The 14,687-nt window shown below is 41.1% G+C and overlaps 1 protein-coding gene across 3 annotated transcripts in view; it reads left to right on the top strand.

Annotated features, from left to right (window-relative positions):
• llgl1 (LLGL scribble cell polarity complex component 1) overlaps nt 1–13,024 on the top strand; it is a 74,356-nt gene extending 61,332 nt beyond the window's left edge. For 2 of the 3 annotated variants that reach the window (XM_015360528.2, XM_015360527.2), the window contains exons 20-24: nt 508–593; nt 2,189–2,239; nt 4,437–4,560; nt 7,841–7,920; nt 10,846–13,024. In XM_015360528.2, the coding sequence (XP_015216014.1) occupies nt 508–593; nt 2,189–2,239; nt 4,437–4,560; nt 7,841–7,919 (340 nt within the window). In that variant the 3' untranslated portion in view covers nt 7,920; nt 10,846–13,024. The remainder of the gene's footprint in view (nt 1–507; nt 594–2,188; nt 2,240–4,436; nt 4,561–7,840; nt 7,921–10,845) is intronic. The other variant, XM_006637129.3, reaches the window with a different exon arrangement.
• The last annotated feature ends 1,663 nt before the right edge of the window (nt 13,025–14,687 follow it).

The following is a 14,687-nucleotide window of genomic DNA, read 5'->3' as shown; positions in this document are numbered from 1 at the left end:
TTCAACACTAATTTACAGGTGCCCTCCCTTTCACAGACTCCAGTATACTTTAATTCCACCTGCACTCATTGTCTGGGCCAGTATCAGTGCCTCGGTGCCTGTGCAAGCTAAATGGTATGCGAGCGAGATCCATATTACTGAAGATGCTGAAAGCCTAACATGTGGAATGAGCCTACAGGCTTGTAGCTTTCTGACCTCTCAATCTGTGCATTATCAAAATAAAAGTCAGTCTCTTTGACACTCCTCATATTGTGCTTCAGAAGGCAGTTAATACTGTGCTTACTCTGCGTTTGCCAGAGAAGCAAGCCGAATGCTTTCTGGACTGCGTTGTGTAAACATGGAAGCAAAAACATCAAAAACCAACATGAAACATATGCATCTTGTCCACAAAAGAGTTGTTGAAGCTGCCAAACTGAAAGTGTCTCATCATATAGTATGTCCTGCTGAGCTGTGCATGAAAACTGGCCAGACAAGTAAAAAACGAATTTTCTTTTTCATTAATTGAAGGAACAGCACGACGGGGTCGCTTCAGGCCAATGGGACTCATAAATTACAGACTGCAAGTGACAGCCATTCCCTGGGTGAAGCAGAAGGTAGGATCTCATTCTGCAGGTCACTTGTGTTAATGTCTCTTGCAGCCTGCGCAGGAGTTCCCTGTACTTTGAGCTGAATACCAGGCAAGCTGGCTGTGCTTTTCACTCACATGTATTCTTAAAAATGATCCTGCTGGAGCTGTATAGATGGCGAACTATTTTAGTGTCTTGGAAGTCAGATTTTGTTTTTGGATGCTGCGCTCTGTTTTGTAAGGATGTCAGGAGCAGTTCAGTTTAGAAAGTGTTCTTTTCATTCTAGTCAGATCAGTCCTTTATTAAGTTTCAATGCACAGCAGAAATATAATATAGTGTCCATTTTTGAATGGTGAGCAGTAATACACAATTCATTACTCAAGGTAATGCTTGGTTAGCATGTGCCCTCTATCCACTGAATAAGTGCTTAAATGTTCCTTTTCCTTTCCCTTGAAAGAAGGACCATAGTTACCTAATTTTATAATAGGATAAACCTCTTTTTTGGTTTATTCCAGGTATAAAATGAGTAAGGATTCAGTTAGAAGGGATTTCCATTATAAAAACTTAGGCTCCCTTTGTTAGAGATGCATCTTATGATGGAAAAAACAGTATCTCATCACCTGCTCCCAGATCTTAAGAGGGTGTTTCATACCGCAGGCTCGACTGAGGTTTGTATTGGTGAAATAAGCAACTGTATTATACTGGCTTCAAAAAGTCCCACATGAAAACAGGCTCTTGGCTCTAATAGGGCTCTTTCTCATCCTCTCTGCTTAATAATTGAAGCAATCTTCACAATCCATTGGAGTGATTCTTGAGGTCTTCCAGTGTTATTTCACTCTCACTGTATGTTCTGCAGTAGCAGAGTGGCACTGGAGTGATTTGTTCTTTGACATGTTTAAGGCCTCAGTCTCTGGGGCTGGACCTTACTCCTATTGATTTTTGTTTTTTTGTCTCCTTCCTTGGATTTAATCAGCTCACATTCCCTCTTGGAGTGGCATTTAATCAGGACCGATAAATCACACTGATGACTCTGCAGTAACCATAGTGACTCCCTTCAGTAATTCACCCATCCCCTCAGTCCCCCAGATTAAACCCAATATGAAACATTCATGAGAGAGAAATTAGACTTTTGGGAAATTCATTAATTCTTTAACAAACGCTTTAATGTATGCTGTATGTGAAAATTAAGGTGCCTCCAGTTATGACTTTGCTTTTGCAAAGCACAATCCAGTCTATTTGATTTTCTGCTGTGCCTACTGTGCTTCCAGCTGTACTATAACCTCTAAGCAGTACTGGTGAAATAGTTCTCTGATCACTGCCATTTTATAAAAGCCATCAATCTTTTAAATAAACTTCCATTCCAGTTATACCACCTGTTAAACCTGCTTTTCCTGATTTATCAAGCCCATTAGGGACTACATATCTTGTGAACGTACTGAAACTTGACTTCCATGGATTGCATATCATCTGTGTGTGTGAGTGAGGCAGCAGAGCTCTGTTCAGTGTTTAACTATTTATGAGTCTACTTGAAAGGGGACAGTTGCGCTTGGCGGGGGGCAAAAGGAGCTGGACAGACTTGGCCGAAGCAGTTGGGGCTGTATATCTAAACTTTTTTGTTCCAGGCGGAAGGGCGAGGAGGAGGGTAATGGAAAACGCCCTGCTGACAGACTCTAGTATGTATTCACGGCCCAAAAGCCACTGAGTCACCACTCCATCTCAGCAGCCGTGTCTCAAATCATGTTCTTGTTTTGGAGGCCATTGGCACCTCTTGACGACATTGTCTGCTCTCTTGGGCTTCAGACTCTATGTATGGCTGTTAACATTCCTGCTACCCAAACGCACAGCGCAGTAAACTAAAAACTTGTGCTTCTCAAGCCTCTGAAAAGAACTATATAAAGACCCAACAGGTGTGAAGAACATTCTTTATCCCACTGTTTTTTTTTTAGGGTAGAGTGTTAACCCCGTTCTTCTGAAATGTAAACCTCTACACTGTATACTGTATGTAGAATTCAGGTTAAAGACACCCCACCTCCACAACTATTCGTTTGGTATCTCGTTTTTGGATTGCAGTCTGGTTCTGGCAGTGTTAACTCGGGCAATTTTAAGACTACATTTGGGATTCATTGGGATTTTGTTTTGGATCCTTGTTTTGCTTGGAAACGTCTAGTTGAAGAGCATCCCTGATCAAGAACAAGGCAGAAGTACAAATCTAAGGACATTCTTATTTTCCCTACACCTTGCTGCCATCTTGGTGTATTGTGGTGAAGTGGAAGTTCCTTAAGCAGTGGGGGATGCCAGAAGTGGATTTGAATTATTAGCAGAAACCCAAGGCGAGTAACAGCACTAAGATCCTAGAGAGCAGCAATGTGGGTCTGGATGTCGTGCCGATTCATGAGAATCTGATTCATGTTTGTTGTGATACCCGAATTCGTTCACTTCCTCCTGTTGAATGACCGCATCGTCCTCAAGATGTTCAATTACAGTGCATCCCGAGAGCAGGCAGGAGTGTTCGGTCAAGTATAGAGTTTCACACATCTCCCTCCCTACTCCATCCACACACACTGCTTCCAAATCAAGGTGTGGCGTCTAGCCGTGCTTAGTGTTGTGAATTTCATGTATCAGAAGTGCCTGTTCATTAAGATATCAGATTCATAGCTGCGTGAAGTAAATGTAATTCAGCTACTATATAATTTTGCATACCAGATACCCATGTACTTCTGGTTTTGAAACACCCTACTTGGATCAGTTAGCTCCTCCAAAAACATACGATTGGTTGATGAAGAGCTCACGCTAATTTTCTTTCACGGTTAAATGTAATTGTTTAAAAGAACAGAATTAATCCACAATTAACATGTCTGCAGTGAATCCTGTTAAGATTTTGTTTGCAATCTAATTTAAAAACAAGGCAGCTCAGGAATAATTGATTTGCATCCTTAGTGAAAGCAAAATCACCTGTCGCCCTAGGCTACCCATAGAGATGCATGTTTAGAATTCCAAAAGGATTTAAACGTTATAGTAAGAAAGAAGACTATGTGCATTGACAGGTTAGGTGTTAGATTAAAATGAATTCCAATTTGAAAGTAAATTTAACCATTTTGCGGGCCAATCTGTTTTCCATTTTTGCATGTTACTTTATTGGAAGTCAGTCACTTCTCAAAATACTGTGACTGTGTCCATAAAAATGGATCTCCTTAAATTAGTGCATCTAGTATCCCTGCCTTTGGGAACTGTGCAGGAACAACGAGATGTCTGGTAAATTATACTTTAGAAGCTGAAAGGTTATAGCCTGTGCATGTGAAGATTGAAGTGGGAATTCTATAATTCCAGCGTACTTTTAGGAAGTCTTGTGCAGTGAACATGCTGGTTCCCATACTGCCCCACAATGTGACCTTTCAGTTCTGATAGAGCTCGGGACTGTGATCGTGATCGATTATCTCCTCAGCTGGGCTCAACTGTGATACCCTGTCTTGAGTCATCCTGTGAACGTTTCTATTGTTGTTAGCAACCTCCTTTTATTTTTATGTAGTATATCGTAAGTTTTTTGTTGAACACCATGGATGGGTTAAAGCCAAGCGGAGTTTGGCCTACTGAAATTGGCACTAATTTCCACATTGTTTTCCTTATAATTGTGTCTAAATGAAAACCAGACTCGGTGGAATGGTGGATGAATTCTGTAGTTTGTTTTGAAGGAGAGAACAGTACTGTGGAGGAGTGTAAATGTGGGTATGTTCTACAGTACTTCAGAAGGTCAATCTCTTTTACCTTTAGCCCCTCATAAGTGGTTGCTAGTGCCGTGCTGTGTAGCCTGCTTTCCACAGGGCCTCCCTGTCCATCTGCGTGTCCACTCCTGCTCCTTCTCTCTGTTCTCAGGAGTTCTAGAAGAGATCCAGGCAGCTCTGTCCTCGCCGGCCCTGGACTCGCCCAACAGCAGCGCCGACATCACACTCGACACCACCGGAGACATCACAGTGGAGGACGTCAAAGACTTCCTAGTGTAAGGCCTTCTAAGTCTTATCGTTTTCAAAACAAAACTTTCAGAAGGTGTGCTTATTTTTACAATGGCGGTCCCTTAAGCAGTTAACACTCCTTACCTCCTTTTCTCTATAACAGTGCAAGGAATACTCTTACTGTTTTAATGGCTGGAGAAGGTGGCAGTCGTTCAGATGTCTCTGAGGTGGTGTACCTCAGTTACTGCTGAGTACGATCTGTTGTGATGCCAGCTACCTATTAGCCTGTTGTAGGAGAGACCATTCTCTAGATAAGACCCAAACGAGATCATCTAGCCTTTTAGTAGCAGAGACAATGCAACTGAGCAGAAATTAATTGGAATTCTGAGACACTAAGCATCTGAAAAACCACCTATCGCTTGTAACTGCAATGGTTTCACAAAGTTACCTGGAAAATGACAGTTCTTTCTGTCGCAAGTGCTTGGTCCTCTCCCTCAATCTTCGTAACGCATCGCATCTGTCTGGCCTGCTGCTGAAGGATTGTCTGACTGAAATGCCTAGCAAGGGTGGGAGATTCCTGCCCGTGTCTAATAAAGCATGTTTGAGACTGGACTGGTTTCTAGACTCTGCCCAAAGGTACATTTTTATACTACAAGCAAAGAGGCCATTCAGTCCATCCAACCCATTTGGTAATTAGTAATTAATGGGGTTAAAGGCTATGGGAGACAGATGGTTCTTTTCTGTTTTCCTTGATTTTCACCAACTTTAACATTCAACAAATTAAATAACCTTATCTGTGCCCAATTGGCTCTCAATAGCAATTTAATGCTGAAATAAGTCAAAATCGCAACACTTTCAATCTTTATTAATGAGCAAATCAAAATGACACCAAAACCGTTTATATATATCTGTATGCTTTCTTTTTCTAAAAACATACAAGCATAAATTATAAGGTGTTCCTTATGATGCTCTGTATTTAGAGACATACATTTGGAGTAAAATGTGTGTATATATATATAGGCTAACAGAAAATAGTCTGTAGTTGGATATCCTCAAAGGGCTGTTATGTATGGACAAGTTACAGATATATTTCTGTCTTTGGCCTCCTGTGACTCCCCTGTCTGGCTGGTTCCCAGAGCAGATAGTGTATAAATCCTGCCTGGGCATCCGAGAGATAAGATGCAACAGGACCAGCACAGGGTAGAGTGGGTCAGCACTGTCAGGGACAGGCGCTGGATGATAAATGAGGTGTGTGCACATTTCACAGCCTGAGCTTCAAAGCAATATCCTCCTTTGCACAAAGCACACGCACGATTGTCTGTTCACCTTAATAAATTTAGTTTGTCCCCAGATGTGACAAGCTTTTGATGTTGTGAAATTAATAGGCTGTGAAACGATAACATTCACTTTAATGCCAAAATGATTGCAATTGGAATATCCACATGGGCACGAATGACGCTGGTTTTATAAAATCTCTTGACACGGGGGGAAAAAGCATGCTGTCCAAACTTATTGTCTGCACTGATTAAGAAAATAGTTTTTGGGAGGTAAAGAAAAAAATAATGACACTATGAATTTCGCTACATAAATAACTGCAGTACTGCAGATAGTGCAGCGGTACTGGGGCCAAATGGAGCATGAATTAATTTGTGTGTTCATTGTGGCAGTGACTGATGAGGCAGGGAAGTGTGGCATGACTCAGGGTATTTCTTTTAAAGAGATGCTGTTGCTCTGCGTTTGCAGTTGTTGAAACGGTAACTAGATGGAGAAGAGTTTGCATTAGTGTGTGCTGGGGTTCAACTAGGGCCTCCAGATTACTGCTTTAGGCACTTCGAGTTCCCTCTCTGTTCCTTTTCGGATCCAGGGGGCTTGCCAGATACTTTCCGCATCAAAAGAAAGCCTGTGGTCTTCATTAAAGCTAAAATCTAGGTCAGTGAAGTGGGAAGCATAGAATAATAGATCATTTGAATTAGCATCTTGGAGCCTTCCTGTGTTGGGGACAGTGTTAGCTCAGTATTTTTGCATTGGGTGGGAGAATGCTTCACTCCCCAACAGTTAATGAAGTCTGCCATCTTCATTAAAAGATTATAAAAAGCTGCTTGTGTGAAGTAATTATGATTTAATCTTGTCGCTAGTTAAACTTTGATTGCAATATTATAATTTGGTTGTTGGAGGGGGTATTTCAGTGGCAATCCAGCATTGTGAATTTTTCATGTGTGGATAAGATTCTCATGGTGCTGAATGTCATTTGGAAATGTGTGTACTGTATGTACTCAGTTTGCTAGCTTTAAATTCTAGTAACAGCTCAGAAATTATTCTAATGTACATAGCCAAAATGCTTCATACTGTGTTTCAGAAAAAAGGGATCTCACTTCTGAACCCTTCAAAAACAGCTACATAAATTCAAAACCGCATGCCTTAGTAACTTTGAAACTGGAAACTGAGAGTATATTTTGGAGACTCTAATAACATTACCATGAAAGTGACCCCATAAGCAAACAGTGCTCTTCCTTAATTATTATAGTGATGTTTTCTTTTGGTGTACTGCATGATTTACAGCATATACAGTAATGGCTGCCTAGAAAAATCATCCCTGTTCTGTTCACACACTTTTTAAAATTCACTTGTCTCAAGCACTATTTTAAACATTTGTGATGTCACTTCAGAATACGGGACCTGACATTTCCAGCAAAACCTTAATTGCTGTTGTGCTCATCACTGGCACAGCACTACTGCTGGAGTTTGACATGCAGCAGCTTAGAGAAAGATGTATTCATCTCAGTAAGTGGATTTAGCAATGCATCCATAACATCAGACGTTAAAATCTCTTGTCTGGTAAGATTATAAAGAGCAGGAGCGAAGACTAAATTCAAAATGCTCTTGAATGCCGTAATACGCAGGGCATTTAAATTTATGGGTGGCCTTGAATACACCTTCCAAAAAAAAGTTATACGTTTGTGTAGCTGAAGTCTTGGGAAAGTCTTCAACAGACTTTTGATAAGGAGGGACATTTATTTTACTAGTTTAAAACCCCAGATTCCCCACCACCTTGCTTAATGATCCTATTTGTACTTTAATGATTAAAGTTTGACACTAGGCACTAGTGAATCATGCCCAAGTGTAAACTGGGGGATAGAACAGAAACTGCTTTTGGAGTCAGAGCAGTGAAATTGAGAGGCTCCGGGAGTCAGTGTGACAAAGCCTTCATTCGGTGTTGGCAGAGAAATCCAAACCTCGCATTAAAAGAACAGGACGGCCTCTGGAAATGTCACTGAACTATGAAGCGCAGATCCCCGTGTGACGTCGGTGGCTCTTTCTCTTGCAAAGGTCGGCAGAGGAAGCGGAAAAGAACTTGAAGAATATTTCCGATGACGATGCCCGGTCCCCGGAGATCCTGATCAAGTGAGGTGAGCGCTCGGCTTCACCGCTATTGCACTGCTCCCTGCTGTCTGCTCCGAGCCCAGTTGCACGCCGGCACCCTCCCGTCAGCTCGCTCTAGGATATAGCTGCTCTGACTGACGGGGGGGGGGGGGGTTGTTCCCCGGTGGCCCTGGCAGAAATAGAATAACAGTGCAGGATCCCACTGAGTGCTCCGGTTCTGAAAGCACTCCTGATCCGTCTCAGATCCCTGTTCTTCTTCCCCGATTATGTAGGCTTGGGTCCAGGCAGTACTGACTGAGGTATGGGCGAGGGCAGTTGCCTGAATAAAACAGCCCCTTTGATTACGCGATAAGAATTAAAACTGACCTCGGAGTATACAGTTTTTGCTTTCTCATGTCATTTTGGGGTGTGGGTTAATGCCCCATGTGCTCCCCTTCTCACCCTTTCATTTATAATCTGGAGAAAGACTCCTCTTTAAATGCTGCTTGAGATGTTCTTCCCATTAATCCTGTTGTGTCCATTTCCTTCTCCCAGCTCTGTCTTTGTCATTTAGCAACTATGACGCTGAACTGGCACTCCCTAAAAATGGGCTTGGGCAGATTAATGGTATTGAACCTCAGAACAGTTTCTCTTGGTTGCCAGTATGATTTTCCTCTAAATTCATATTAAAACTCAAACGTCTGATATCGTCAACACTTGGACATATAAGCTTTTTAAAAAAAAATGGAGAGCATTGTTAAAAATTTGAAGTCGGCATGCGTAGGCTGCAAAGGAACAAGTAAAGGTCTATTCCATACTGAAGAGAGAAGACAAACACAACGTTTAAGCTATGGAGCATGCCTGAAGAAGGCTCCACAGTGGAAACATTGTTAAAATTGTACCCCCCTCTTTTTCTATTTGGGGACATTAAGAGTACAGTGTGTGTTTTTAAAGTGTTTGTACAATCTCTGTACATACTGAGCCCATACCCATTGATCTCTGATCCTGTGTTGTCAAAGTTGAACTTCTCCTTTTATTTCTCATGCTTTATGCGTTTCATCCAAAGTTCTACTATTCCAGCACTTGTACAGCTGCCAGTTTTAAGTTTGTCTTGGGAGAGTGGAGTGCAGTTGGAGTTTTCTAGTTCTGCGCACAGTTAAGAGGTCACTGTCTTCTGGATATAAACTCTGGACTGGTTCTGAATCCCAATAAAAATGCAAGAGCAGTAATTGTTTTCCTGGGAAAAACTGTGGATGTCTTATTGTGCTTCGTCAGACCCTTGTCCCAAGTTGCAAAACCTGGGATTTATGAAATGTAAACCACACTCGTATGAAAGCTGCAGTCCGTTATATATATTTGCTGATCCCAATGTTTGGCTTGTTGCATCAGTATGGGTCATCCACACTAAAATAAGCTCTACTTGGTGGAGAAACACAGAAGGGTTGGGAGACTGCTGATTCTCAAGGGAAAAAAAACCTTCCATGAATGTGGGCATTAACCCTACTTTTTTGTTGTTGTTGTTCTGAATCCACGTAGCACAGGAAGATGCCCACTGGAGTGGATATTTTTAATGAATGGGGTACTTGACGAGCCGGTTTTGGCAGAGAACACGGATTTCAAGGCACAAGAGTTTCACACTGGCTGGTTTCGCTCATGTCCTCCTTGCCCAAGCACTGGGCTCACAATAGCACCGTTTTTCCCTAGGAAAGAGGTGCCATCTTTCAGAGCTGTCTGGGCACGGAGGCGTGTTTATTTCATCTCTGAAAGCTTGTAAAAAAGGAACTACATTCCTGTGCTTTCAGCATTTTCTTTTCTGTCAAAACTTAAATATTTTTGTCAGGTAGGAAGTTTCCCCTTCACCCAGGAGGGACAGTACAAAACTGCTCATATGTGGGTGATGGTTACAGTTAAAACCACAGTTTTAACTTCCCAATATGACCACCTAACCAGCAGGTGTGCTTTTGGAACTCGTAAAATTGAATTCCACACTGAGAGCAAGGGCAAGCAAACTTGTTCTTCATTCTTGAGTTTTTTAATGTGTTGAAATATTTGAATGATAACTATTCAGCCACATTACATTTTGGGGGGGAAAAAATAAAAAAGGTTGTTTTGCCCATCTTTTTTTTTTAAACTGGACTGAAGCTGTAAGCGATTAGAAACGCAGCGGTTATCCTATCCTTTATCAGCTCCGCCAAAAGTTGTGTGCGTGTGACCCTGTCTGTGAGGACTCCTCTTCCTCTCTCCTCGCCCTTCATTTGTTTTTTTCGCCCCCTCTTTTGTTTCCTGTCCCCATTTGTCTTGTGTTTGAATTGTGTGGAACAGCTGGTACTTGTTGGAGGAAGCTTCTGGAAGCCTTTGGCTTTATTTCTGAGTCTCTGACAAAGTATGAAAGCTGCTGTTTTAGGAAATTAATATGTATATAAATGTTATGTGTCACATCGATAGGATATATATGTTGTTTGAAAGGAATTCGTTTGTGTATTTAACAGCTACGGGTCTAAATCTGGTTAGTTAACTTTTTTAATCTTATTCTAGCACGCTGTTTTCATTTGTAACCAAAGAACGTTTTGGCGCCCCCTCGCGGTCTCTCGCCTGAGCAGCACGACGTCTTTTCGGTTCCTCATAGTTTGAAAGAACATACAAAAATTTATACTAATGATGATTTCCCTCTTGTTTCTTTTAAAGAATGTCCACTGTAACTGTTCTAATAATTCCATGGCCGTGAGGTATGACGTTTAAGTGGTCAATTCTTATTTTATTGCTTCGTGATTTAGATTTGAAATTGCACTGCATTTTATTATACCAACAGACACACTAATGCCATTGGCCTTGTCTAGTGCTTCGTGGGATGGAATATGAAACTCGGGCTTCCAGACGGCGATGGAATAATGGACCAAAATGCAATTCCAAGTAAGCAGTCCTCCTGGAAACAAGTGTTTAATGACATTTCTGCCTTGTCTTTTGTTTACAAGGGACTGCTGGCAATGTGAGAGTGCAGTGAAGATGACCTGATGAAACTGTGGGGAACTTGATTGAATATGAACTAATAATAGTCCTCTGAAGCTGGACCAGAATTCCTGCTTTCTACAGTGTTTCGTTACCCGATGTCGAGGCTGAAACTCCTCTTCTGTGCCAAAAGACAGTGAGTTTCCTGCGGTTTCCTGTTCATATTTTTCTTCTACAATGGCCACGGCAGGAACTCGTTCCAGCCCCTTTTCCTCTCTACTCGTCTCCACTTAACGGGCTCCCTCCTCACTAAACACGATTCCGGCCTTCGTCGTAGCGAGAGCAAGTAAGCTTGTTGCCAAGGACGGCTTTCTCGTGTCGTAGTTTGGGCGGCTCTGCTTCAGAAACGGGTGTTGGGAAGCTGTGCTCTACCAGTCCCTCCCCCCAAAGTTCCTGTCCGCAGAGCCTCGGTAACCCCCAAACCTACTGAAGGACCACAGCACCCCGAGAGGGTATGGACTGTCGCGGCAGCGGAAGAAGCTAATTTTTTTTGTTTTTATCGCTGCAAGATCCGGTGTTTGACAAGGCTGTTGCTATCGACGTACCTGTCTGTCCTCCACAGACTTGTCACCCGGGGGGGGGGGGTTGTAGGATCAACTCCTAAAGTTCATGTTGTCTTTGCGTTTAGTCATTTCTCACTGAGCAGCTTCCTCTCCTTCAGTTTCCTTTGGCGCAACTTTTGCAGTTTTTGTAAAATGTCTCTTTTGGACCCTGTGGGTTTTTAGACAGCTGAATGATGTTTTGAGTGGAGCCATTTAACAACCGATGGACTATTGGGGTGTTCAGTTCTTTGTTTTCTTTTGAAAAACTTTCATGAAAAGGACCAGATATAAGTATTCCAGGTCTTATAAATGACCAACATTTGACCTTTCCCTATCCCTAGGGTTGCATTACTAAACCTTTTATGTACACTAATCATAGTTTTTGTGTAAAGTCATATTTAGCTGTCTTGTATTCAACCCCATTGCCTTGTCATCAAAGCACACTAAGAATGGTTGAATTTGTTTCTGCCAGTGAACTGTGAACCAACAAACGAAAGCAAGGCGCATGACCTGAACACCAAACCTTTTGGAAGAGTAACGTTTTTTAACCTATTTTTTAAGTGAATGGTCAATGAACACTTACAGTTGGTGCATCTTTAATCAACTAGTGGAGCTATAGTCACTTTAAAAGACAATATTCAGTTTTAATATAAATGTATGTGTATCTTTTTTTAATTCTTTGGCAGTATTAACACATTATGGAAAAAAACTAATCATTTATGATTTGTATTTAAAGAATGTTTTAAAGGTACTGGTGTGTAGATCACTGTTTTTTTACACTGTGTTGTGCCTGGTGATGCAAACCTGTGAGAAAATAAGGACACATGGTCAATGGGGTCTCATTTGTTCCAAAAGGAGTCAGAGTACGTGAGCTGTTGAGATTTTCATCAAGACACCTGTCTTTTTCAAGTAAAGCCCTCCTTGTTAGCTTTGTTGAGATTCATGAGTTTTTTATCCTTTTATTAGAAGATCGGTTAATATTAGTGAAGGTCACGACAGTGGGGAAACTTAAGAGGTGAGGACCTCATACCTAGTTGACCCAACTGTAGAACATTCTAGAAAGAGCACAGATGGATCCGTTCCATTACAAGTCTCCGTGCTCCATGGCAGATGAATCCTTCTTGAGAAATTCATTTTAATGTAGGGTGCTCAAATGACATTTTTAAAAAGCTAACGGCTAAAAATATTTCCATCACTCTTACTGTATATGTGCTATGGGTAGACCTCAAGGGAGCAAATGTTCACTTTAATGAAATGAGCTGGAAAGGGGAGTGTGATTGGTCTTGGTTAGAAGGTGCCATCAAAAATATAATTTTTTCTGTTCTTAGAACCACTTAGTCCTTCCCTGATGGAGTCCCCTTCAAAGTACAGGTTTTATATCTATATAACTTGTGTATGTTTCTTTCATTAGAAGAAATGGACTTCTTGCATTTTATATTAAGGTGGCACCTATCCTGTGAAACTTTGTTCATTTTTTTTTGTTATAAGACTACAGTTTGTTTGTTTTTCCTTTCAGTAGAATGTACCTGTTACTTACTTTGATTTAGTAATTGAACAGATTTGGTTTTAATGTTAATAAAGCATTTACTGCCTAATATTGAAATTGGTTGTTTTTTTTCCCCCTACATTGTTAACACCAGTCAAACTATAAATGCACTGCTGGGAATTGAGATTTACTTTTGCGTCTAAAATCCAAGTGTTATCTGTTGTTTGAGGGAGAAAATGGTAGAATGCATTAGTCTCCATTAGCATTGACTCCTGAAGAAGGCTCCACAGCCAAAACGTTTCTTTTCTGCTTTTCAGCATGGAATAATCCTTTGCAGCCTACGCATGCTGATTCAGCTCCCTACTTAACAATAAAAGTGTATTTATGGAATTTGTTAATTTCTGGAGAAGACCAAAGTTGCTCAAGGTTATGAAAATGAAACGGTTATTTAATACTATAAGAACAGTTTAAAACCTTGCCTAGTTTTCTGATGGCTGTTACAAAGTAAATGGAATAGGGAGAGGAGAGACTAGTTAGTCTATTTCATAGGTCACTCTTAAATCAATCTATTGAACAATATTTTGACCACTGAGGCAGGGGTTTTGTTCATTTAAGTAGTTCAGAGACCCCATGTAACAAAAATGAGTTAACTTTTTAAGTTATTAAATTTATAAAAACTCCTGTTGGAGATCTTTAAAAAATGATTTAAGGGTGACTGTAATTCTCCAGGAGCAGGACAGTTGTATAAAGTGAATATGGAGCACAAATATTGCAGGTGTAGAATTGTACATAAGATATACTTCACAACATCCTGAACCATGTGTATTGCAATGTTGTACTGCTAGATCTTTTAACACCAGTGACTCCTTCAAGTCTCTATCTTGTAGAAGGTGTAGAGCTTGTATCCCTTTTTATAATCCTCATTAACTCCTGAGGATGAAACAAATGTATCACATTTATGGCAGGGGTTCCCAAAGTCTGGTCTTTGGGGTCCAGAATCGAGCACGTTTTCTAGGTTTCCTTTGAAGAGCTCTTCCTCTGGGAGAGTCTGGTCAATTTATTTAGTTAAAAGTGTAACTGGTCCAATTTCACTTTGAAACTGTTCAGGGGGTGGCAGTATGGTTAGCATAGCTGTCTAGCAGCACTGGGCTGCTAGGTTCAGTTCCTAGAATACTAGCCGAGTAGAGTTCTCCCTGTGTTTGTATGGGTTTCCTCCCATAGTTCGAAGACATGGGTAGGTGAATTGGCTTCAAGGAAAACTGGCGTGTGTGTGTGTGTGTGTGTGTGTCAGTCAGACATGGTAAATAGCAATATCTACACTTGCTCATGTTTTTCGTTTGTGATGCAGTGTAGAAATGGCCACCAAATGGAAAGAGATCTATTGGCAAGAACCCTAAAAAAAGACTTTGTAATGTTTCCTCTTTAGGTGAAAATACTACAATGTGGGGGTAGGTCCAATCACCCCAAAACTAGAAAATGGGTTCTTGTCCAGTGTTAGATCTGTACAGCTATGGCCACTTAACATGCATGATATAACGAGATTCTGTGGGGAAAGATCACACAACTGCATACACCAAAAAGATCATTCAGACTGATTATCCTTGATGCCTGAGACCAGCAGAAGAAAACACCATAGAGAAGTTAAATTTCTGGGTGCTGTAGGGAACAATGGCAGATGTCTTATTACTGCCCTGTGCGACACACTGGTAGTGGTGGTATTGGTGTTTGTTGAAAGGTATTTCAAACTGCACTTTAAAATTTGAATTTGAAAACCCACAAT

This window comes from Lepisosteus oculatus, chromosome 19 (genome assembly GCF_040954835.1).
Source record: "Lepisosteus oculatus isolate fLepOcu1 chromosome 19, fLepOcu1.hap2, whole genome shotgun sequence".
Lineage (NCBI taxonomy): Eukaryota > Metazoa > Chordata > Actinopteri > Semionotiformes > Lepisosteidae > Lepisosteus > Lepisosteus oculatus.
Note: the sequence above shows the minus strand (reverse complement) of the source record. Positions and strands in the feature narration are given on the sequence as shown.